Consider the following 24677-nt stretch of genomic DNA (forward strand, 5'->3'; position numbering starts at 1 on the left):
CTTCCAGACAAGCAGTCTACTATTTTTGTTTCACTTGGTCTTGCAAAATGTTGAACTCTGTGAACTAGCACTGAACTGAGTGCTGACTAATAGCCTACTATTTCTAATCAAAGGGGGAGCAAAACTAAGAGAAAAGAACTAGGCTGCTATAAGAATCTGACAGCATTAACTTACCACATGCACCTTCAGCTACAGTATTATAATTTTCATGTTACAACACTGATTTTACACTATTTCCCAATCTTAAGTAAGTATACAGCCAATACATTCAGACTAGAAATACTACAAACAGAAGTCCTACGAGAGAAAGTGATTTTGCAAAAAAAAAAAAAAAAATCCTGAAAGACAAAAAACATACTATTGATGTAAATTCTCTGATAAAAAAAGAGAGACTTGAGCTGCAATGTAGAACAGAGAAATCCCATCACTGGCATGGGCCAATACAGTTACATGCAGTTTTACTGTACAGACATGCCAAGGTTTATTTTTGCAACATGTGGTCAAAGGGTGTATGGAGTTCATTTGAACTCTCTCAGATTTCTCAATCCAAAACACATTACCAACCAAAAAGGAAGGGCTTGTATATGTAAAATCAAAAGAGATAAAATAATATAAAACACCATGAGTAAAAAAGAAAGAAAGAAAGAAAGAAAGAAAGAAAGAAAGAAAGAGAAACTCTTTCCAATTGATATTTGACTCATACTTACTCCTTCATTTCTTTGGATGGGGAATTACATGCGGGTAAAAATGCTGGTGTGTTACTTAATTTATCCAAGGTACAGGCTGTTCCTATGGCTCGTACTACTAATCCAGATTCTCCCTCCAAATCAAAACACTGCAAGTAGCCAACAACTGCATTCCCTCTCATTTCTAGCACTTTCAAGCCAATCTTCCTTTGCAGTTCCCCTGCAAAAGAAATACAAACTACTTAGCTAGAAATGAGCTTAAAATGCTTAAAACACATTTGCATCCAGGAAATGAGAATTCACACATTACTTCAAGTTATTTTTCTAATAACACTGAAAAAACATTATTGCCTATTTAATTTAATATGATTTTCTTTTATTAAAAAATACAAGACAACACATATCTTTAGATTAGGACAATAAATATTTAACATTAAGAAAATAATTCTCTTTTTATTCCAAGTGAGCCCTGTGACAAAATCCTGCAAGGTCTCCAGGAAAATCTCAACACTTCCCACTTCTCTATTTTCCCTCTCAACTTCAATTATATTTCTGTCTCCTTCTTTGGTCCCTCGCCTGCTTACTTCATGGGTGGTCAACGTCTTTCATATGTTGTTGGACTTGATGTGCCTTCAACCCTCTTCAGTGGCTATGCTGATTGAGAATAATGGTAGCTGGAGTCCAAGAACAGTGGGATAATACAGGCTGTCCATCCAAATTTGATCACCATAGGATGCCCCCTCTCCCCTGGCATTAATCTAGAATTTAGAAAGCTACTTCTTGAAGCATAGTTGGTATTACAGTCCCATGGCCGCAAAAAGCTAGTCACTGCTATAGTTGCAAGTTTTAAAAACCCAACAGTTTCTAGTTATTTAAAAATTACTAAAATAAGGGTATTGTTACAAAGCATACAGTGAGCCCCTGGTATCTGCTGGGGTTTGGTTCCAGAAACTCCAGTGGATACCAAAATTCATGGATGCTCCAGTCCCATTACAATGGCTTAGTAAAATGGTATCCCATATATCAAATGGCAAAATCCAAGGTTTGTTTTTTGGGAATTTATATATTTTTTAAATATTTTCAAATTGTAGATACTTGAATCCGTGGATGAAAGATCTGTGGATACAGAGGGCTGATTGTACATAGTTCTGGTGATATTTAAAATCACAACGCAAAAGGAGTGACATTATCTCTTGTTATGTTGCAACTGTAATGTAATGTGGTTACACTTTAATAGTTTCCAGGGGGAAATAATAACAAATACTTCCAAGCTCTTCTTTATCATTTATGCACTGTATTTCTTGGTGCTGTATTAACTTCCTAAACCTGCAAATATGTGCAGTCTACATTTTTCATGGGTTCTAAAAAAACACCTCTCTTTAATGTCAGTCCCCCAACCCCCCCCCCCCCCCGCTCTGCAAGTTTTCTGATAACTATACTTTACAGCTGGCCCTCCACTTTAGCACATTTGGCATTCATGGATTTGATTATTCACAGATGATTTGCTGACTCCTCCAGGGTTACCCCACATCATCGCTGGTCTGATCGGGGCTTCATGTCCCTCTCCCACTTGCTTTGCAAGGATCGCATATGCACAGGCAGTTCAAAGTAAGCCTCTGCAGGAAAGAACTGACAAAGCTGTGCTGGTCCAACACTTGAAAATTACAGTACTGTACTTTGTGTTTCTCTGTGTTAAATATAGTTTGGGGGGACTTAAGATATTTGTGTTTTTCCACTTTTGTGGGGGGTCTTGTAACCCTAACCCTGGGAATGCGAAGGGCCGACTATATTTCCAAAATAATTAACTCAGGGCCATCCATTTATGAATTAAAATAAATTAGTAGTATTAAATATTTGTATAGAACCAGAACAGAAAAAGGCACTGAAAAAACTTTATAAATATAGATATAAAATTGAAGCAGGTTGCATTTTTAGATTTATGTTATATGGGAACAAACCCTTGGTTAAATGGGAATAACTTCAGAGTACCCATAATTTCACAGATACTAACTGGCTTCAAACTGGATTGTTCAGCAACTGGCCAGTGTTTATCTCAAACCAACACCTTTCATTTCTACGCAACAAACCAGGTTTCAAGTAAACTGAAATAAAATGCTACCAAAGTCTTCCGGGGGGGGGGGGGGGGGGGCAGAAGTTGCTTTGTCTTGGCTCATTCCAGCTCATGTTATTTCACTCTAAACCAGTGGTAGGGAATCTGTGGTTGCCCTGAAGTTGCCCTGCAAGTCTCAACAGCTCTTACCAACACAAGGAATAAAAGGATCAGCAGTTCAAAAACTCCACACATGCCCAATACCCTGATAAAACTATGGCTAAATGTGACTTGATAATTTATATCCCACCTTTCCTCCAGAGTTGCAATACAGGGCAGCTATTTCATACATATTAAAATACAAATTAACTTAATTATATTATTAAAACTCCCATTAGCATTTTAAAATTTCACATTAAGAATAAATAAGCAGTGAGATAATAAGAAGTCTAGCACATTCATTAAAATCTCTGACCGTAACAGGCAGTCAGTTGCTGAAGGCCAGACTAAATATAAAGATCTTTGTCTGAAAGTAGAAAGACAACTGGGAGTTATGCTAACTTCCATTGGAAAGGAATTCTATAATATGTGAACCAACCCTTTATCTATTTAAATATGCTGTTAAGACATTCTTTTCAGGTGAGTAGTTAACCTCTAAGAAACTATATTAGGAACGCAGTTAGATGCTAATTTTAATAAAACAATACTGACTTGCCTACTGTCATGTTTTTTGTTTTAAATAAGGGATGGGTGATTGCCAGGACTTGGAGGGCTGTACTCCCTCCATCATGCCCCTGAATTTTGTAATTTTTTTAAGAAGTAGTTTTTTGGTGGGGTGTGTGTGTCAAAAATGCCTTCCGCGTCTGCTAGGGTTTTGCCAAAAATGCCTTCCATGAATGGTGCCATTTCATTTTATTCCTGCTCCCCATCACACCTCAGTCCTAGCCATATATATCATTCAGCGGGCAATGTTAATACAGTTTTTCAAAAGTCAGAATTTCTTTAGGATACCACAGCAAATTTCAAGTGTCATTCCTACAAAACAGAATTTAGAGATCAGGATGAAAATAAAACATCCTTCTAGACCTCGGATTCAACAAATGGTGGGTGAGGAGGAAGAAAGATAGAAGGAATGAGCCCATTTGCCTACTGGCAGTAATCTACAGTAAATCTTGTAGCAAAGGATTAGAAAAGAACAGTACCCACTATTTGCGTAAAACAAACAGTTGTTCCATCAGAAATAATATAACTTACAGTATTCTCAACTTTTTAGAAAGTCTTAAGTTTAGTATTTCAATAGATTTTTGCTAAATGCCAAAACTAACATAGAACTTAATGATCCATCAGTTAATGACTCCCAGTCCTGGGAAAACAGCTGGATACAAATAAATAGATAGATAGATGATAGATAGATAGATAGATAGATAGATAGATAGATAGATAGATAGATAGATGATAGATAGATAGATAGATAGATAGATAGATAGATCGATCGATCCAACAGCTGGCTTAGCTTTCAGATGTAAGAAAAAAGTAATTAACAGTTAACATCGGTTCTTCACACCTTTGGTGCCATAGTTTATTATTCTATAAGGTACTTTTACATAGCTCAACAATCCAAAGTGACCTTTGAAGTTCCAACCTGACAAGGGATACGTGGCTGCTTTATAATATCAGCTACAGTTTCAGAACAGACTAGAAATAACTCCATCAAGTTGCAATCATTGCAACTGTTAGTAAATTATTGTTAGATTAAGTTATATGTTAACAGGTGAAATGCTTACTAGTTACTATTAATATGGCTTTTCTGTCAGCATGTTATTAGCTCCCCATGAAAATTCCATTCCACAGACCTTACAGCTTTCATTGTATGTGTGACACTCAAGCATAGCACGATACTGGGTTTTTTTCCTTATTATATTTTCAGTGTTTTCAGGTAACAATAACTGTAACATGTAGCAGCTTAAAGACAAACTAAATGAATCTACAAAACAAATCTCAGCAGCACAAACATGCAAAGGTTTTACTACTGTACCTCCAAATTCAGACCAATGTGTTTTCACAAGGCAGTAACTGATGTTATAAATACCTGACATTAATGAAATAAGCCTCTGTCTGGCCTCATTCGATGCCCTTGGTGTACGGATTCGGTCTATCCACTGATATTCTGGGTCTTCATTAACCACTAGCTCTTCCACAAACCCATGAATGATAACAGCTTTGTAGCACTTTGGAATAGATGTAGCTGTTAAAACATCAATTTTGAAAAACATCAATTACGTTGTATGTACAGCGCTATATAAATAAAGCATAATAATAATAATAATAATAATAATACTTGAATGTACCACCCTTCAATAAAATTTGAGTCCACAGCAGCTCTGAAACATTAAAATAAATAAAAATACTACCACAGCAAATCTATGAGACATGAAGATAAAACATTACAAATGTAGCATATTTTAAACCCTGTGTGAATAAAAATGGGTTGTATTTTTTACACAATGCCTAAGAGAGCCTCCATGAAAATCAGAATTCCCCAAGTGTAGCAATATGCTCAAAAAGACTCTCTTTCTCTACTTAATGTTCACTTTGCCTAATTATACATGATGGAAGCATGGTATGGAAAGCAGCCACCTCTTAAGATATTTGGATTTCAAAACATCTAGTACTCTGAAGGCAAATACCACTCTGAATTGGGCTTAGAGACAAACTGGCAGCCAGTGCAGTTTTATTTAAAATGGAGGAAATATGGCCCACTGGCATTTGTATTCTGCACAAACTGAAGCATTTAAATCCCATTCAAAGGCTATTTCATGTAGAACACCTTGTTATTCAGTGATCTGACTCAGATTACTACTAAAGGTCTGGAGCAGCCTCTCTTAACTTGGTGACTTCCAGCTGTGCTAGACTACAATGCCCATCTCCCCAAGCCAGCAGGACAAATGGAAAACAGCATATTTGGGAACACTGCACTACACAAAATTAACCAGAAATAGGCAATATGTCATATGTGTCCTTCCTTCCCGGTTTTTACAGTCTTTGGAAATGATTCTTTTTTTAAATACTGTAAAATAATAATAATAATATTAACAACAACAACAACAACAACAACAACAACAACAGCAATGTGGAAGCTTCCAGGAAAGTGCTGCCTTGTTTTGCAGGAAATGTTTTTGGTTATTATTATTTTTTTAAAAAAAGATGAGAACAGAACTTCTGGTTGCTAATTATTTAAAAAGAAAGAGAAGAAAAGAAAGAAAAGCACTCACTTTTCATTGTGAATATGGCCTGTGGTAGGTCCCAGTCTATGGCCTGTTACAGACAGCCAAAATAAAGCTGCTTCGAGTCACAGTGGAGGTATGGTGTTTCACTGATGCATGCGTCCTAAGAGTCCAGAAGCCACACCAAAACCACGCCCCAGTCCTTAGGGCTGGAATGTGCCTTTGGTGCGATTTCTGGACTCTTAGGATGCATGCATCATTGAAACATCATACCTGCACTGTGACTCGAAGCAGCTTTATTTTGTCTGTCTGTAACAGGCCTATGTGTCTTCATGTGTGTGTATGAGAGAGAAGGAGAAATGGAGAGAAGAAAGAGAAGGGGGGACTGGCTCTTATACCCACCAGTTGCCAATCCTGATATAACTCTTTAAAAGCTTTTATCCTTCTAGACTATTTTTCACACAAAAAAGATTCTGTGTAATATTTAGACTTACTGCAGAAAAATTTTACTCCACATGATGACTGCCTAAAACGGTTTAAGTCATTGAAGAGATCTACTTTCACCACCACATTGATTTCACCACGTATACCTGTGTATGAAAAACATGAAAGGGTAAGAAAAAAGGGTAAACATAAGGAAACAGACGTTCTTGGCAAGATGAATACTAACTTTTCTATCCAAAACTTCCCAAAGTTGTTCAAACATAATTTAATAATATAAAACAAAATGCAAAAACAACAACAACAACAACACAAAAACAGTGTAGATGCAGTAGCAAAAAACAGCAAGACACCAAACATATAATACAGTAATGCAGGGGGAGGAGTACTTAGAATTTAAAGATAATGTGAAAAATAGATTTGCACTATTAAACCTATTTGATTGAGAACCACGAGAACTCTGAACTGAAGCCAGGGACATTGTCAGGGAGGAATGCAAGACACTATCTGTTGACAAAGAGAAAGAGAAGTCTCAATGGATGACAGATGTAACTCTTCAAACAGTTAAGGACAGAGAATAATAATAATAAAAAAGACAACAGAAATAGAGTCAGAACCCTGAATGCAATTGTTCAGTGACTTGTGCGGAGGGACAAGAATTACTATAATAATCAATGCAGAGCAACAGAAAGTGATGACAAAATAAGAGACCTCTCTCACAAGATCTGAGAAATCAAAGGGAAATTTAAACCAAAAGTGGGGATACTTTATGACCTGCAGGGGAACACATTGCATGACCAAGTAGAAATAAAAAGACCATAAAAACAATACACAGAAATACATAAAACATAAAAATGACAGAATCATTCAAGGAAGAAACATATGAAGATGAACCTCCAGTTTTAGAAAGTGAAGTAGAAGCTGTACTCAGGGCACTTGGCAGACAGAAATCACCAGGAACAGATGGCATACCAATAAAGCTGCTTCAATCTACAATGACAGAATCTACTCTAGTTCTAAATAAAATCTGCCAATGTATATGGAAAACAAAATAATAGCCCAGAGTGGAAATACTCAATATACATTTATTTCCAAGAAAGGGGACACTGCATCAATTTCCCAGACAAGCAAAGTGAGGCTCACAATTCTACAACAAAGACTTCTACCATATTTGGAGGAAAAAATACTATATGACCAAGTTGGATTCATGAAAGAAAGAGGCACTAGGGATCATACTGCAAACATACATTGGATAACAGAGCGCACCAAAGAATTTCAAAAGAAAATAAATTTATGCTTTGTAGATTATAGCAAATCCTTTGATTGCATAGATCATGAAAAACTCTTTTAAAAGTGGGTGTGCCACAACATTTTATTATCCTGATGCATAAGCTGTACAGTTAAGACAGAATACATAGAAACAGAATGGTTTTCAATTGGCACGTGGGTCAGATATGGCTGTATTTTATCATCTAATCTGTTTAATGAATGCAGAACATATCATACATGAAGCAGGATTAGACGTGGAGGAAGGGAGCATGAAAACCAAAGGAAGGAACATCAACAGTTTAAGATATGCAGATGACACCATACTACTAGCAGAAAATAGCAAAGACTTGGAACAATTACTGAAGAAAGTCAGGGAAGAAAGTGCAAAAGCAAGTTTACAGCTGAACATTAAGAAAACAAAAATAATGACCACAGATGATTTACATAAGTTCAAAGCAGATGATGAAGACATTTAAATATTTCAAGATTTTTCTTATCTTGGCCCAGAATAAATCAGAATGGAGACTGCTGTGAATAAATAAATAAAAAAAGACAGACTTGTAAGGGCATCTATGAAGGGCATCTAAACAAGACTGTGAAGTATTAAGATATATCATTGAATACCAAAGTTAGGATTGACTATGCCATTGTAGTTATTCCTCATGTCCACCCATCGTGTGAAAGCTGGACAGTGAAGCAAGCTGACAGGAGGAAAATCAATTCATTTGAAATGTGGTGATGGGGAAGAGTTATGAGTATACTGTGAGCTGCTAAAAAGACAAAAAAAATGGCAAATCAAGCCTCAACTCTTTCTGAAAGCCAAGATGACTAAATTGAGACTTTTGTATTTTGGCCATATAATAAGAAGAAATTACTCACTAAAAAGACAATAATGCTTGATAAATTAGAAACCAATAGGAAAAGAGGAAGACTATATTCCATTTGGCTAGACTCAATGAAGGAAGTCATGATCCTAAATGTGAGCAGGGCTCTTGGAGATAGGGTGACTTGAAGGTCTTTCATTCATAGGGTTGCCATAAGTTGAAATTCATTTGATGGCAATTAACAACAATGAAAAAACCCTATAAATTGCTTCGATGAAAGAGAAGGTTTGTTCACACTCACCTCATCCCAGACTCCAGGAAAACCCAAAAGACTTCGGAAAAAGAAATTAATAACCACACAGGTTTACTTGGTAATCAAAACTTACATTGCAGTATTGCACTCCAAGATTTTGTTTGCTGTTTTGTCAGGTTATTTTATTTTATCTGTGACCAAGGGATATTGCTTTAAATGTGCTATAAGCCGCCAACAATATTTTTCCAATTGAAATGATATGATTATTTTTAATTTTTAGGAAGACAAAATGTACAATTTTATGAACTAATAAAAGTGTTCAAAATGTGGTATTAATACATCTGGATATTAGAAAAAGAAAACTAAGAAAGATAGCATCAGTCCAAAACACACTGCAGAAATAATCCAGTTTGAGACTGCTTTAACTACTCTGGCTCAATGCTGGGAATTCTAGGAACTGTAGTTTTGTGAGATATTAAGCCTTCTCTGAGAGAGCTCTAGTGCCACAATATACTACAATTCCCAGATTCCCTTGTACTGAGCCAATCTCAAATTGGGATTATTTCTGCAGTGGATTTGAACCATCAATTCCACATTCAATATCTAACCTTCCCACACTATCTTATTTCTTGAATATAACTGTGAAATTAAAATCTACACTAGTGAATAAATACTTCAGCATTCCCCAATCCAATGGTGAAGAATCATAGGTGAAGTCCAAAAGATCTCAAAGGCAGCAGGCTGAGAAAGGCTTAGCAGCTGCACTAGTAAGTTCAAACACTGGTACATTAATACTTTTTGGGAAGCAGCATCTGAGGGCAGCAACACAACTTCAATCTGAATCAGTAAAGAAGTTGGGGATTATGGCAAGAACAAAACAACCACTGTGATCAACAACTGTGTTTTGCCTACAAGCACAGCATAAGGCCCAATGTCATATTAAACCATCTATTTCATCACTTTCCCTCATGAGACTTTCAACTCCACTCCTCTGAAACGTGAGACAGAGTCAATCGGTCCATTAGGAAGCTGGCAGTGGGACAACATCCTTAATAACCCCATGTCCTGTGCTGTATTCTTTGGAACAGAGTACGGGTCATACTGAAACGTAGGTATGTTAGAACATGAAAAAAATATAGATGTATGGCTTCTATAAATAATTTTTTGAAACCAAGTCCTTGGAAAGGAAAGAAAGCCTTTTTTCTTTCAAAGTAATTTTAAGAACACAAATAAAGAATGTTCCACCGAAATCTTTCATTTCTCCTGAAGGTTCCTTCACAATATTTACTAGGTTTCTTTCTGATATGTTACTGGAAACATCTTAGTGCTATAATTCTTAACAAAAAAATTACAGCTTAGCAGAATGTCCTCTGAGAAACAATTTTGTTTCCACTTCAGAATTACATGTTTACATACCATATGGAAAGAATTCAACAATGTATACCTCATTGTTTAAATTATTTATACAGTGGAATGCTGTAGGGCCACTGTGTGTGTATGTGTGCATGCACACAAATGCCTTCAAATCACTTGTTAACTCATGGTGGCCCCAGTAATTTCATAGGGTTTTCTCAGGCAAAGAATGTGCACATGTAAAAACTACTGAGCATGTTGGTGCACTTTCTCAACAGTTGCATGTGGTCCATAGTGCAGCCATTCAAACACACACAGAGCTCTCCCCCACCCTTTTGACTTGGGGGGTGGGAAACTCTTCAATCATTGTATAATGAGTGAGCTTAAGCCCACTGTACCATTAAACAATTAGTTGCACAATTGTGGGATCCAGAATAATTATAATAGCATATACTTCTGGTACAGGTACAATTAGTCTACCTTAAATCACCTGACAGATTTGTCTGAGAAAAATATGTCAATTTAAAAAAAAATCTCACCATGTATTGTATCGTAAATTGGGAACCAGCCAGAGATAACTGTTGCTGCTTCACTGTAGAGGAGAGGATCTATATCAATGTAAACTTTTCCAATGGCATCATTAGCACTATAAGTATCATGATCAAGAACAGTTATTTGTAGAGGTTCATCTTGTAAATCTTCATCATCGACCTAGAAAAAACATCCCAGAAATACAGAGCTCCATCATTTTCACAAGGAAAAATCCGCACAAACAAAAAACATGGTCAGTTTAGACTTTGAGCTGACTCAAGAGAAACTGAAATGTACTTTCCAACCCTGACCTATTCAAGCAACCCATAGTTTAAATTAACTACAGTTCCCCATTGAGAGGAAACAAACTATGGTTGCTTTAGAAATGTACGTGGATACTTCTAACCATTTCTCCTCAAAACAGGCAATAGTACAGTAAGAAATCTACATAAGTGTTATCATTAGAAAACATTATAGACCCTTGATTTCTTCTCATACAACCTTCCATTTTCACACAAAATTTTCAACACACTTTGTTCTGAAAATATAAATAGAAAAATCTAGTGATAAATTTCTAGACAGTTTACAGCATGGGTAGGCAACCTTTTTGAGCCGGGGGCCGGGTTGCTGTCCCTCAGACAACTGGGGGGCCGGAGCCAAAAAATAAATAATTAAATAATTTTTTTGAAAAATTAAATAAATAAATAAACCAGGACAAAATTTTCAAATGGTGGACACTTTTTTTTTAAAAAGTGGAGGACACGTGAAAAAATTTGCTGATTTTTAAACAAATGTTAATATAAATGCATGTTTCTGAGGCTTCTATAGATAATTGCCTCTGCACGCGAGAGGCCAAAGGCCCCGGCGGCAATTGGCGGCAGGACCGGGCTGGGGCCGGTCCCAAGGCCTCGCTGGGCCGCATCCGGCCCGCGGGCCGCAGGTTGCCTACCCCTGGTTCACAGCATCAGGAAGGATTTCTGAGTCTCAATTATTTAAGAATACCAACAACAAAATGACTCTCTGGTTCTGAAATTAAACTGCTGAAATGAAATTAAAATGCTTGGAATTCTCAGGAGCAAATTTTTGTGTGGGAAGGACAGCAAGATCCATTCCATTTTGGTGCTCAAAACAAATTCCAGAGCTTAGAATTCTTTTAATAATAATAATAATAATAATAATAATAATACATTTTATTTATAGACTGCTATTCCGCAATGATCATAGCGGTGTACAGTAAAAAATTGCAATACAATACAAAATACAATGTGACAGTTAAAGGAGGGAGAAGTCTCGTCCTTCAGGCAGTCCCTGATGTTGCTGGGTCTGCCTGATCGCTCCCTCTTTTTATTCTTAGTGTTACTTGTTTTGCACCAAGATTCTGCTGATCTGTCTTGATGTTCCAAAAAACGTAATTTCTAAAACAAAAACAAAACGCAAAGTAGATCCTCCTCTCAGCTTTATTCAACATGTCTTTTTTAGTTAAACACTGTTTAATAAAATATATCATTTTGCAAATCTGGCAAATGTATGAACAATGTTATTACAAAACAGAGGCTTCCTCAGTAGTTTCCTTGCCTGTGTTACCTATTCAATTTTTGCTCTATTTACCTCAAATTTAAACCATTCTGAATTCCACTGAGGATTAAGAGATTTGGGATAAACATCTGTTTTAAATGTTGTGTTTCCAAACTTTACCTGAAAAAAGATACAAAAATATATTACAGACTGAAGCAATGTTTTATAATGTATCAGTGTTAACAAATTATTTATTAATAATATATTATTTTAATAACAAAATAGTTATTTTTTCCTCAAATTAATTTTTATTACACAGTACATAATACAAATTATACAATCTACATTTCATAATTCTCCCCTCTCCCCCTTCCCAAAAAACAGCACTGAGGGAAATACATTCCAATCAAGTTAACAATCATTATTGGAGATGTGGAAAATATCATTAATTATACTGTATTTTTATTATATTTTTTACTTCTTCATACCCCATTTTTCCTTCCACATTCTTAATCACAATTTCCCATTTATCTTTCCATGATTCTTTATTGCTTTCCCTAATATATTTAAGCCTTCTTTCCCTAAGGAAATCAAATAATATGTATTTTTTATATATTTAAACAAACAAGATTTATTCCAATTTGATTTGTTTTTCCATCCATAAGCAATCACTGCATGAGCAGCTTTTAGAAACTGTTTTATCACATATTTTTGATTACTATTTAATCTTAATTCCCCTAAATTGAGAGTTAGACAATTTTCTTTGCTTAATTTTCTCTATCCCTATTATTATATTTATCTGTTTAACCTCTGTCCAAAATTCTTGAACAAATGGGCATTCCCACCACATATGTATGTAAATTCCCTTAGCTCTACATCCATGCCAACATTTTGAATGAAATTTATCATTTATAAATAAATGCTAATTGATGTGGCGTCCTGTACCATTTTCCAGTCATTTTCATTTGTTGTTCTTTTACATTTGTATTTTTAATATTAACAATTTCTTGTAGCCAAATTTTAATTTTGTCTGTTATCAATCAATAAATCTTTTCCCCAGTCCATTGTCAGTCCTTCTGCCATTCTAAACTGGGTTGTTAGCACAATCTTATAAATTTTCACTATTAATCCTTTTCCACCTTCTAATTTTTAAAAATTATTTCTTCTAGCAATTCATTTTGGTCTAAAATATTCAATTGTATTTCATCTAATAATTTTATTATTCCTTTTATTTGAATCCAGTATTGATTTCCAATTTATAAAGTTAACTTTTCTTCCTGTATTCGTGCCCCTGTTGAATCATATAAGTCCAATTGTTTAAAATCCTTTGATCTTCAATTTTTTAGAATCTTTCCAAAGTCTTCATTGTTACTTTTATTTAAATGTTCACTTGGTAACCACTTCCAGTTTTTTATACCCAGTTTTTTACTCCACTTCTCCCATATTTTACAATTCACCATCATTGGACCAATTATTTTATCTTTTTCTATCTTTCCCCATGTTTTCCCCTGGAAGATAGAGACATATTCCATTTGATTGCTCTGTCTTTCTAACTTAATCCACTTTGTATTTTGATTATATTCCACCTCTATCATTCTTTTGTGTCATGTCTTTTTAGTTTGTAAGCCTGAGAGCATGGAAATGTCTAATTAACTATCTGTAAGCCACTCTGTGAGCCTTTCTGGCTGAAGAGCGGGGTATAAATACAATAAATAAATAAGTATAAAACAGTACAGTATCTAACATTACACCAAAACATAAACTTCAATGGTGGATAGGTTACTGATTGCATGTTCACGTAGCTTCTCTGGAGAGTTCATCAGGTCTCAATACCACACTCATAGCAAGTCATTGTGACTTGGAAGTGGCTTGGAGAGTGCAAGTCCTAGAGCTTTACTAGTGGTCTCCAGCTATCATCCCTGCATTGCCTTACTCTATTAGAGGACCACTCAGAGAGAGAGGTTCAATGGGATGTGTCCTGTCACCTCAAGCAGGACAGCTTCTATCACTACTGAGCAGAATGACAAGCGTATGCGCACCCCAGTGGAATATTTACTATGTGCCCGTCATTGAATACCAGTGACATGAAGGGGAACAATGATGCATTCACTTTACACTGGTGGCGGTTTAAAATGATATGGCTGCTATGTCCGTACACATAGCACTTTTAAACCTGTAACAACTAGATGAGCTCAAATTCCAAAGTGGCTCTGTTGTCTAGTAGATACAGCGGGCCCTTGGTATATGCTGGGGTTTGATTCCAGGACATCCCATGGATACCAAAATCTGTGGATGTTTAATTCCTATTAAATATAATACCTTAGTAAAATGGTGTCTCTTATATAAAATGGAAAAATTCACATTTGTGTTTTGAAACTTATATCTTTTAATAAACAATTTCAAGCCATGAGTGCCTGAATCCATGGATAAAGAATCCGTGGATATGGAAGGCTGACTCTACTTTTTTTTTTATCATTGTCATTCCCTATATTCATCTTCTGGCCTGGTAAGGAGTGAAAGGAAAGGCCCAACGCCATCGGGACCGGCCTCGATTAAGAAAAAGAGCCCAGTCCATCTGCCTTGGTCCAGGCCTCAGAGGGAGAGAAGAATGCTGGAACTGATCCTCCCCTCCCCCCCACCCACCCACCATTCCCTTCTCCTTTTGTGTCGTGTCTTTTGAGATTGTAATCCTCAGGGCAGGGAACCATCTATTATCCTCTCTGTGGTAAGCCACTCGGATTCCCACTAAATCCTATTATTAAACTCTGTATTACTTCTCCCAAGAGATGGCCATATGAAACAAAAGTCAAATAAGATTGTGGAAGACATTTCAATATGCTTGTGCTCTGCAGCACTAGCTAGCTGGAGGTTTGTAACATCTAATTCCAGTACTGATTCCAGATTCTTCCAAATCAAATTTATTCTGCTTTGCAGAACACTTGAGAGGCAGAGTACTGTATGTGTACTGAGAGATAGAAAATAAGGGTGTTTACAAGGGATATGGAAGTGGGTTAGACAGCTGATAGTGGCTCATTGTTTAGTGCTTGTGGGTGTATACGTATGTTTACTGACTCTACGCATATGTACTCAAGATGCAAACAAGTAAACAATTTATTTATTGGTAAAATGTGCAGGGGGAAAAAATAAAATGTTATTTTTGAAAGTGAAATTGTGTCATAATCCTTTACCAAGCCGTCTTCATTAGCCTCCTAACTATTTGGGATTCTAGGCTCAAACAACACTCAGACAAACTATGGCCCCCTCCCTCTTTGCCTTTGGCTAGCAAGTGAAAACATTTTTATTTAGGCAAGCTTTTTAAAAAATCATGACAGGGTAGCTTACTTGGGGGGGGGGTGTTATGTTTGAACTTTTATATGTTTTTATATTAACTTATATTGTTTTAAATAGATGATTTTAATTGTTTTTAAACATTTTTTGTGATGTTTTGAAATGTTTTTATCTTGTAAGTTGCCTTGGGTCCCTCCCTGGGAGAAAGGCGGCATAGAAATGAAATGAAATAAATAATTTCTATATATAGTTTCTCCTGAAGTTTTTTACTGCTCATCCTCTTTTTCATCCTACAGTACACACCATATGTCTCCAGAGTCTGTAAAAAGGCCCTAGAGCATGGAACCCTGACATTATGTAAGAAGTCACCAGGGGTTCATGAGATTGTGGCTGATAAACAAAACAAAACATTTTTGAGCTGCAGATATAATAATGTTTATGCAGGGAAACTTTGAGACCTGAAAATTATTTCTAGAGTTCTTCCAGGGTAAAAGAGTTGAGAAAGGCTGCCCTAGAGTAAACATCGCTGCTAATTCAGTGCATCCAAATGTTTTGAACGCTCTTTTGCTAACAGATTAATTATCCCTGGAGACAATGTGCATCAATGTTTTCAACATATGTGGCTCATTTACCCAATATTAAAGCTTTCTGGGAGCAAATCTGACTTTAATATCCAAAATGACGAGCCAAAATATTACCTCATTTTGTTCATTCTTATTATTGCCTAAATTTTGTGGCGATACACAAATGTGAAAAACAAGGAGCTCATACAAATGCTTATAGTAGCTGCACAACTAGAGGCTGCGCAATACTGAGGACTATTTTTGGACTCTCTTTTCAGCAATGGTTATCAGGAGTTTGGAATATAGCCTTATGTGAAAAGCTGACATATAAAATGACACAACAGGCAGGGAAGGATGGAGATGCTGACTTTAATGAAATGTGGTGTTCATTTATTATATTTACTCACACAGGCTCTTCTGAATACAGTCATTTTGACAACCTGAAAACATTCTGGATCAATTCTTTCTGACAGGACACTACCACTAAACCCACATGGAACATCCCATCCTTTTCCATCAGACTAGATATGAACAAAATAATTATAAGTTAAGATTTTATGGCATGGCTATTTGTTAAGTGTTATTTGCTATGATTTGTAAAAAGAATGTGTGTCTATGACCTGTTACAGACTGCCAAAATAAAGCTGCTTCGGGTCTCTTTGGAGGTATGCTATTTAAATGATGCCTGGGTCCTAAGAGTCCGGAGGTCACGCCAAAGCCACACTCCATTCCTAAGCACTGGAGTGCAGCTTTGGTGCAGCTTCCGGATTCTTAGGATGCATGCATCATTTAAACAGCATACCTCCAAAGAGACCCGAAGCAGCTTTATTTTGGCAGTCTGTAACAGGCCTATGTGTCTTCATATATATGAATGCAGAACTATGTAATACTGGTACTTGAAATTTAATAAAATGGAGGGAAAACCTATTATTGTTTAGCCAATACAACCAGAGGTTACATCATTGCTAAAACAATTTATTTTACTCCATTACAATACAGATTATTTTAACACATAGTCACAATCTTTACTCTTCATTCCCATTTCATCTAATTTTGCTTACTAGTTCTAATATACACCCATGATACTTTCCTGATCTGTGTCTCTGTAGCACCACACACTATAGTTTTGAAGCTGGGGAAGATGGCAATTCAGGAAGAATGCACAAATGATGCTACACCATGTCAAACTACTACATCAGACACCAGAAAATTAATTTGATTGATAGGCAGCTTTTCACACATGCAAACAGGCTTCATGCTATGATTTATTTATTCTGGTGTCTGATGTAGCCTGTTTGCATGTGTGAAAAGCTGCCTATCAATCAAATTAATTTTCTAAATATTTCTATTGCCTGTTAACATATTGGAAGTACACCTTAAATACCGAGATCCAAACGCAATTAAAAATAGCAAGTTAAGGCAAACCACTGACTTGGGATTGTGTTCAAATTTTCCATTTCAAGTTTTTCGATTGGTGTTCCTTCAAATGTCCCTTAAAGCTGACTGAAATATTGGAACTGAGCATTGGATACTGACACATTTTGGGGGGAAAATAGACCCTTCTATTCTATCACACACATACACACACAGAGACAGAGACACACACAACAAGCCAGTTTGTATAGCAGTAACATAAATTCAAACAAATTTACCCTCCTGTTTTAACCATGAACATGTACCCATGAACATACACCTTCAAGTGGCCTTTTAAACAGAAAGGTATCTCACATAAAATATGTGATACACAAAATGCATGAATATCTGACACATAAAATTAAAATCTGACTTCCTTTGAGGCAGAGAGAATGTGATTTGCCCAAGGTCACCCAGTGGGTTTCCATGGCAGAGCAGGGGATTAACACAGGTCTCCAGAGTTGTAGTCTGATGCTCAAAGTACAACACTAGGCTGGTTCTCCAATTTCTCCATGTACCTTGCAACCTCAACATGCACCAACTCAGACAATTCATCAAATAATAATGCAGGATAACAGTCTTCGGATGCAATATTAGTAAAAAATTATTGTTTACTGCCAACATCACTGTGAACAGGTTCCTAATAGGATCTAAGCCACATTTTAAGTATGTCTTGAGTCTCTACCAATTATGCTCTAGCTGCCATCCTAACTGATTCATTTTCAGTTATTCGAAATCAGTTCAAGGGAACCAACACTGGGTAACAGATGAGCTGTAAACCTAGCCATCAGCTTATTGGCAGCTTATCGAAAAGCTGCACCTTTTTAAAGGTCTGCATACCATGCAAATGTTAAAAGTACAGGAGTTCTGTGACGGAAAACATAGCAAGCATTCTAAAATAATATTTAATATCAGGTTTGTCCCTGTAATAAATAGGAAGATATGTCTTAGTTATAATTAAAGGCACAAGGGTCATCCTATGAAATATGACCATCCTAAATATTTCACTTGCCAGTTAGTATTGTGGAAAAGGTGTCACCATGTAGGAGGAGAACCAGTGTGAGGTAGCAGTTTGAGTGCTGGACTAGGATGCTTGGAGACCAAAGTTCAAACCCTCTCTCTGATATGGAAACTCTAGGGTTACCTTGGATATGTGACACTCCATCATCCTCAGAGGAACACAATGGCATGCCTCTTCTGAATAAATCTTGCCAAGGAAACCCCATGACAGGGCTCACCATGTGTCAGAAATGAACTGAAGGCACACAACAACAACACAATGTAGGAGATACAGAGATAATATATACTATGAAATAGGTTAAGCTGGTTTGGGAAGCCAGCGTGATATACTGTTTTGAGTGTCGGACTTTGATTCTCAAGACCAGGATTTGAATCCCCGCTTGGCTATGGAGAACCACTGGCTGACATTAAGCAAGTCATGCTCCTTCAGCCTCCCAAAAGCCCATGATAGGTTCACCTGAAGGTTGACATAAGATGGAAATTACAGTTGGCCCTCCATATCCATGGATTTTTTACCCACGGATTCAAGCACCCATAATTTGAAAATATTTCCCAAAATATATAAATTCCAATAAGTGAACCTGGATTTTGCCATTTTATATAAGAGACACAATTTTGCTGTGCCATTGTATATAATGGGACTTGAGCATCCAGGGATTTGGTTATCCATGGGGGATCCTGGAACCAGCGAATAACAAGGGCCCACTGTACTTGAAGGCACACAACAACAAGCTAGTATGGCCAAACTTCACTTATTCAGCAAAAATATTAATTGGCTAACTGTGGATGAATCCAAACCATCAGCACTTGCTGTCAGCGGAAATATTCAAATCTTAATTAAGCAAAGTAATATTTGAAAACTGCTTCTGTTTTTGTACCAAGTGTCAAGGCACCAACACAGAAGAAAGGCAACCGACAGAAACTATGTAGGGACAATGGGAAGGAAAGCCTGTGCTAAACCAAAATGTGCAACCCGGTCATTTCTCATTCAATGAAGTGGCCACCAAGGACATCAATCCATCTCAAAATTACCTGTCAGAAACATGAACATCAGAATTGCCAAACAATGATTAACAAAAGGGATTAACAGTCATGTGTGCTTTTTATACCTGCAAATCAAATCAAATTCTTCACAATAGATAACAAAGCATCTTTTTTTCAAAAAGGTTCAAATGTATCTGTAAATTTGTAATTAATATTTGTGACAAATACACTTTCTTGTCACATACACATACACACACACACAGAACCCTACATGCCCACTTGCAGCTCAGTCATAAACTGAGAAGATACAATGGCTTGCACTGGTCAGGTGACTCATCTGTCTGCTCATTGCCTAAAAGCCACATCTTGTGAACTGTCAGGTAAATCATCTCTTCTGTTTTTATAGCCTCAGGCAAACATGAGAGGTGTCAGAGCTGTTGATCATATTTTGCCTACTCTGGAAGGAACCGGCAAAATGACTTCTGGGTAATCCTCGCCCACGGAAACCCTATGAAATTCATGAGGTCACCGTAGGTTGACAGGTGACTTGAAGACACATAAATACATGTCTGTGTGCGTACTCATGTACATGCTCAACTCCAACAGTGTTTTACATGCTTCCCTCCCTTCATTAGCACGTCAGCACCAGGATACAGATGGGCTAGCCTGGCCCGATCTGGGTATATCTGGCCTGAGGATGAGAAGGTTATGGGGTGACATGATTGTCATGTTTAAATATTTGAAGGAATGTCGCGTGGAAGGAGGCGAGCTTCTTTTCTGCTGCCCCAAAGGCTAGGACACAGAGCAATGGATTCAAACTACAGGAAAAGAGATTCCACCTCAACATTAGGAAGAACTTACTGATGGTAAGAGCAGTTCATCAGTGGAACCCACTCCCTCAGAGCTTGGTGGAGTCTCCTTTGGAGGGTTTTAAACAGAGGTGGGATGCACATCTGTCAGGATTGCTTTGGTTGTGTCTTCCTGGAGATCATGAGCCCTGGACTGGATGACCCTTGGGGTTTCTTCCAACTCTGATTTTAAGTTCACTAAATAAGGTCCAGTTATGGATGGGTGTATTTTTTGGCATAATGTGCAAAATCTTCCTTCCAAATAAACTACTGTAAACAGTATGTTTATTCTACCAATTTAAGCTCAAAAAGGCCTTGCAATATAGTGGAGACAAGGATTCAGTTTGCTTTTGCGCCACAGAGAAGCTTGTAGGGTGAATCTGGGCCAGCCTACTGTGCACCTGGCAAGACTGATGGAATGAATGCTAAAAGTGTGTGTGTGTGTGCCTTAAAGACCTATTGATTCAATACATTTTAGCATATCAACAGTCTGGCCAAGTGCATGTTAGGCTGACCCAGATTCACCCTACAAACTTCTCTGTGGTGAAAAAGCAATGTTGGCTTCCATGTTCCTGTGTTGCCTTCAAGTCGCCTGTTGACTTTTGGCAATGCCATGAATTTCATAGGGTTTTCTTAGGCAAGGAATACTCAGAGATGGTTTGTCCAGTCCCTTCCTTTGAAACCTGGCCAACAGCACCTTGCATTCGTTGGTGGTCTTCCATCCAGGTACTAGCCAGGGCTAGCCCTGTTTAGCTTCCAAGATCAGATGGGATACGTAGGCCAGGTTCATCCAAAATCAGAAACAACGTGAAAGGGTACAATAACATTTGAACAATATGAATGTGATCAAAGGGTCTAATAAGTCACCTAAGGTTTTTGAAATTCTTTTGCACATGAGCTTAATTGTTTCTCCTTTAATAGGATTAGAAAAATGTTACCACTGAGAAATAATATAAATAAATAATAATATAAATAAATAATAGAAACAAAAGTGGGAACTTCAAACACATATAATCCCTTTGCTAGGAGCTTTGTGTGAAAATTTAGGGCCTGAACAGACAGGCCAAAATAAAGCTGCTTCGGGTCACTTTGGAGATATGCTGTTTAAACGATGTATGCATCCTAAGAGGCCGAAAGCCACACCAAAGCCTAAGGACTGGAGTGCAGTTTTGACGCAGCTTTTGGCCTCTTATGATGCGTGTGTCATTTAAACAGCATGCCTCCAAAGTGATCTGAAGCACCTTTATTTTGGCCTGTCTATTTTGGCCCTTACTCAAACGAAAGGGAAAGATGGTCACCTCACCTATTTCATGGTGTTCTCCCGCTCCAGAGGAGCTGATCTACATCTCCCATTATCCGCAATCACCATACTGGCTGGTGGGCATGGGAGCCGCAGTCCAGAACATCTAGGGAGCAGTAGAGAGGCAGCATGGTGTAGTCGTTTGAGCCTAAGCTGCCGCCGCACTGCAGAATTAACGCAGTTTAACACCACTATAACTGTCATGGCTCATACTATGGAATTCTAGGGGGTTTGTTTGTTGTGGTACCTGAGCTCTCTGGTTTGTTGTTGTTGTTGTGTGCCTTCAAGTCATTTCTGACTTACAGGGGCCCTTGGGTTTTCTTGGCGAGATTTGTTCAGAGGGGGTTTGCTACTGCCTTCCCTTGAGGCTGAGAGCACCTGACTTGCCCAAGGCCACCCAGAGCGTTTCATGGCCCAGCTGGGAATCGAACCCTGGTCTCCAGAGTCGCTGTCCAAGGCTGGAACCACCACACCATGATGGATGGCTAAACACCTCCTAAAATTACAAATCCCAGAATCCCATAACGTTAAGCTGTAGCAATTAGTTCAGTATGAAGCGGTATATAGAGGAAGCTGTTTGTTTGTTTAAAAGCGCTGTCAAACTTCATTAATTCTACAATGTAGACCTGCGGTTCTCTCCCTGTGGGTTGCAACCCCTTTGGGCCGCCTGAGACCATCGGGGAACACGTATTTTCAATGGTCTTAGGAACTGAGACACCGCTCCTCTGTGGTTGGGGGTCACCACAACATGAGGAACTGTGTCAAAGGGCCATGGCATTAGGAAGGTTGGGAACCACTGGTGTAGATGCCACCGAGGACTCTTGCGGGACAAGGTTCGAATCCCCGCTCGGCCATGTAGACTTAGTCATACGCCCTCTCAGCCCCGCGGCTGCTAGGGACTAGTTTGTGGGGGTGGCGCTTGTGTGCCTCCAAGTCCTGACTCCTGTCTGAGTTCGGAGACCCTGAGGGGGGCCTCTCACGGGGCAGGCGCCGTCAGAGGGGCTTTCCGTTGCCATCCTCTGAGGCTGAGAGAGCGTGACTTGGCCTGAGGGCAGCAGGGGATGCTGCATTAACAGACTGTAAGCCACTCTGAGAGCCTTTTGGCTGAAGAGCGGGGTATAAATAAATGCATGATTATTACTACTGTTATTATTAAGGTTATAGGCATTATATATGTTGAAAGGGTTGGGGGAGCTCTTGGCAAGTCAAGAGCAAGAGCAAGCGCGCTTCTATACCGCCTCCCAGTGCCCTTAAGCGCTCCCTGAGGGTTTACAAAGTGTGGGTGTCTTCGGAGGGGTTTCCACTGCCATCCTGAGGCTGAGAGAGTGTGACCTGGCCAAGGCTACAAGGGCCCTCCTCCCAGAGAAGCCAGCCCTCCTCCTCCAGACCTCCACGAAGGCGTCCGTCAGGTCACTGGCTCGGTCCATGACGGGCAGGTTCCGCCCGGCCACGATCTTGACCTTCAGCTTCCCGGGCATCTTCTTCCGCTCGCCCCGCCTGCCCCCTCCTCCTTCCCCGCCGCCGCAGCTGCTCCTCAGGTGACGACGAGAGAGACGCGGCGCGTCCCATAGAAGAAGCACGGTCCAAAGGGGGACCAAGAAAAAGAGGCGGGAGGGCGCGGCAAGAGCGGACGCGAGGGAGACCACGCGAAGCCCTCTCCCTCTGCGCATGCGCGCCAGCACCCGAACCGTCTTTTCCTTCTCAAGGGAAACACACACATCCGTCTGCCGCCGCTATTTCAGTGGCCCAGGGCGCCTGCGCGAGGAAAACGACGTTAAAAGACAAATCCCACCAGTGCGCATGCGCGCCAGGACCACACAGAGATCGATTTTTAAAGAAAAAGGCCGTTGTTGTACTGAGGCGCATGCGTATTGGCAGAGATTCTTTTTTACTACACACCCCTCTATCCCCGCTAGTTCAGCGGCCCATGGCGCCTGCGCCAGGAAGTCGGAGTTCTTTCAACATATATAATGCCTGCGCATGCGCGTCAAGACGACTAGCGTTCCCTTCTTAAACAGTTTAGCTTCGCTATTTCAGCGACTCAGAGCGCCTGCGCGGAGAGACTGTAACTTTCTCGTGCGCATGCGCAAAATACTATCTTTTCCTTCTTAAACGACACAGCCTTCTTCATTATTTCAGCGGCCCAGTGCGCCTGCGCGAGATAGAAATGTAGAACTTTTACCCTTGCGCATGCGCGTCAGAATCACGACCTGTTTTTTTCCCTTCTTAAATACACAGGCACACATACTTCTCTGGTTATTTGAGCGACCCAGAGCGCATGCGCGATGAGTGGCTATTGCCCTGCGCATGTACACTACCGCAACGTTGTTTTCCTTCTTAAAAGAAGCACACACACCCGTCTATCGCAGCTATTTCAACTGCCGAAGGCGCATGCGCAATACTTAGCAACTCCCCCTCCCACTTCTCCATCTCCACGCAAACGCCACTCAAGCTCTTTCAAGTGAGTTGGTTTGCGCATGCGTACTCTTATGGTGCTGCTGTTCCCCTAACTGCTCTGGCTGCCTCCTGTTGCATTCTGGGACTTGTAGTTTAAGGAAGGGCATTTAGAATTCTCAGCCAGAGAGCTCTTAGGCCTCACTGAACTACAAACCCCAAAATACAACAGGAGGCAGTCAAAGTGGGATAGCACTATACGAATGTAGTGTGGCAAAGATAGATAACGAAACGAAATTCAGCAGGGAGAACTGTAAGGTACTGCACTTAGGGCAGAAAAATGAAATGCACAGATATAGGATAATGGGGGACACCTGGATGAATGAAACTACGTGTCAAAGAGATCTAGGAGTCCAGTAGACCACCAGTTGAACATGATGTGGCAGCAAACAAGGCCAATGCAATTTTAGGCTGCACCAATAAAAGCCTAGCATATAGATCAAGGGAAGTAATAGTGCCACTCTATTCTGGTCAGGCCCCACTTGGAATATTGTGTCCAGTTCTGGGCACCACAATTCAAAAAGGATATGGAGAAACTGGAGCGTGTCCAAAGGAGGGCGACTAAAATGGTGAAGGGTCTGGAAACCATGCCCTATGAGGAACGCCTTAGGGAGCTGGGTATGTTTAGCCTGGAGAAGAGAAGGTTAAGAGGTGATATGAC

General features: G+C 39.0%; 1 protein-coding gene across 23 annotated transcripts in view; it reads right to left on the bottom strand.

Moving 5' to 3' along the window:
• C2CD5 (C2 calcium dependent domain containing 5) overlaps positions 1–23296 on the bottom strand; it is a 99913-nt gene extending 76617 nt beyond the window's left edge. For all 23 annotated transcript variants that reach the window (XR_016281473.1, XM_089527602.1, XM_089527600.1 and 20 more), the window contains exons 1-6: positions 22951–23296; positions 12240–12326; positions 10640–10811; positions 6455–6550; positions 4826–4981; positions 708–906 (exon numbers count right to left, since the gene is read on the bottom strand). Coding sequence is in view for 22 of the 23 variants with exons in the window: in XM_089527602.1 (XP_089383728.1) it covers positions 708–906; positions 4826–4981; positions 6455–6550; positions 10640–10811; positions 12240–12326; positions 22951–23232 (992 nt within the window). In the remaining variant the exon portion in view is untranslated. The remainder of the gene's footprint in view (positions 1–707; positions 907–4825; positions 4982–6454; positions 6551–10639; positions 10812–12239; positions 12327–22950) is intronic.
• Positions 23297–24677: the final 1381 nt, after the last annotated feature.

Source organism: Sceloporus occidentalis, unplaced genomic scaffold, assembly GCF_023333645.1.
Source record: "Sceloporus occidentalis isolate IW3139 unplaced genomic scaffold, rSceOcc1.0.p SCAF_5, whole genome shotgun sequence".
Lineage (NCBI taxonomy): Eukaryota > Metazoa > Chordata > Lepidosauria > Squamata > Phrynosomatidae > Sceloporus > Sceloporus occidentalis.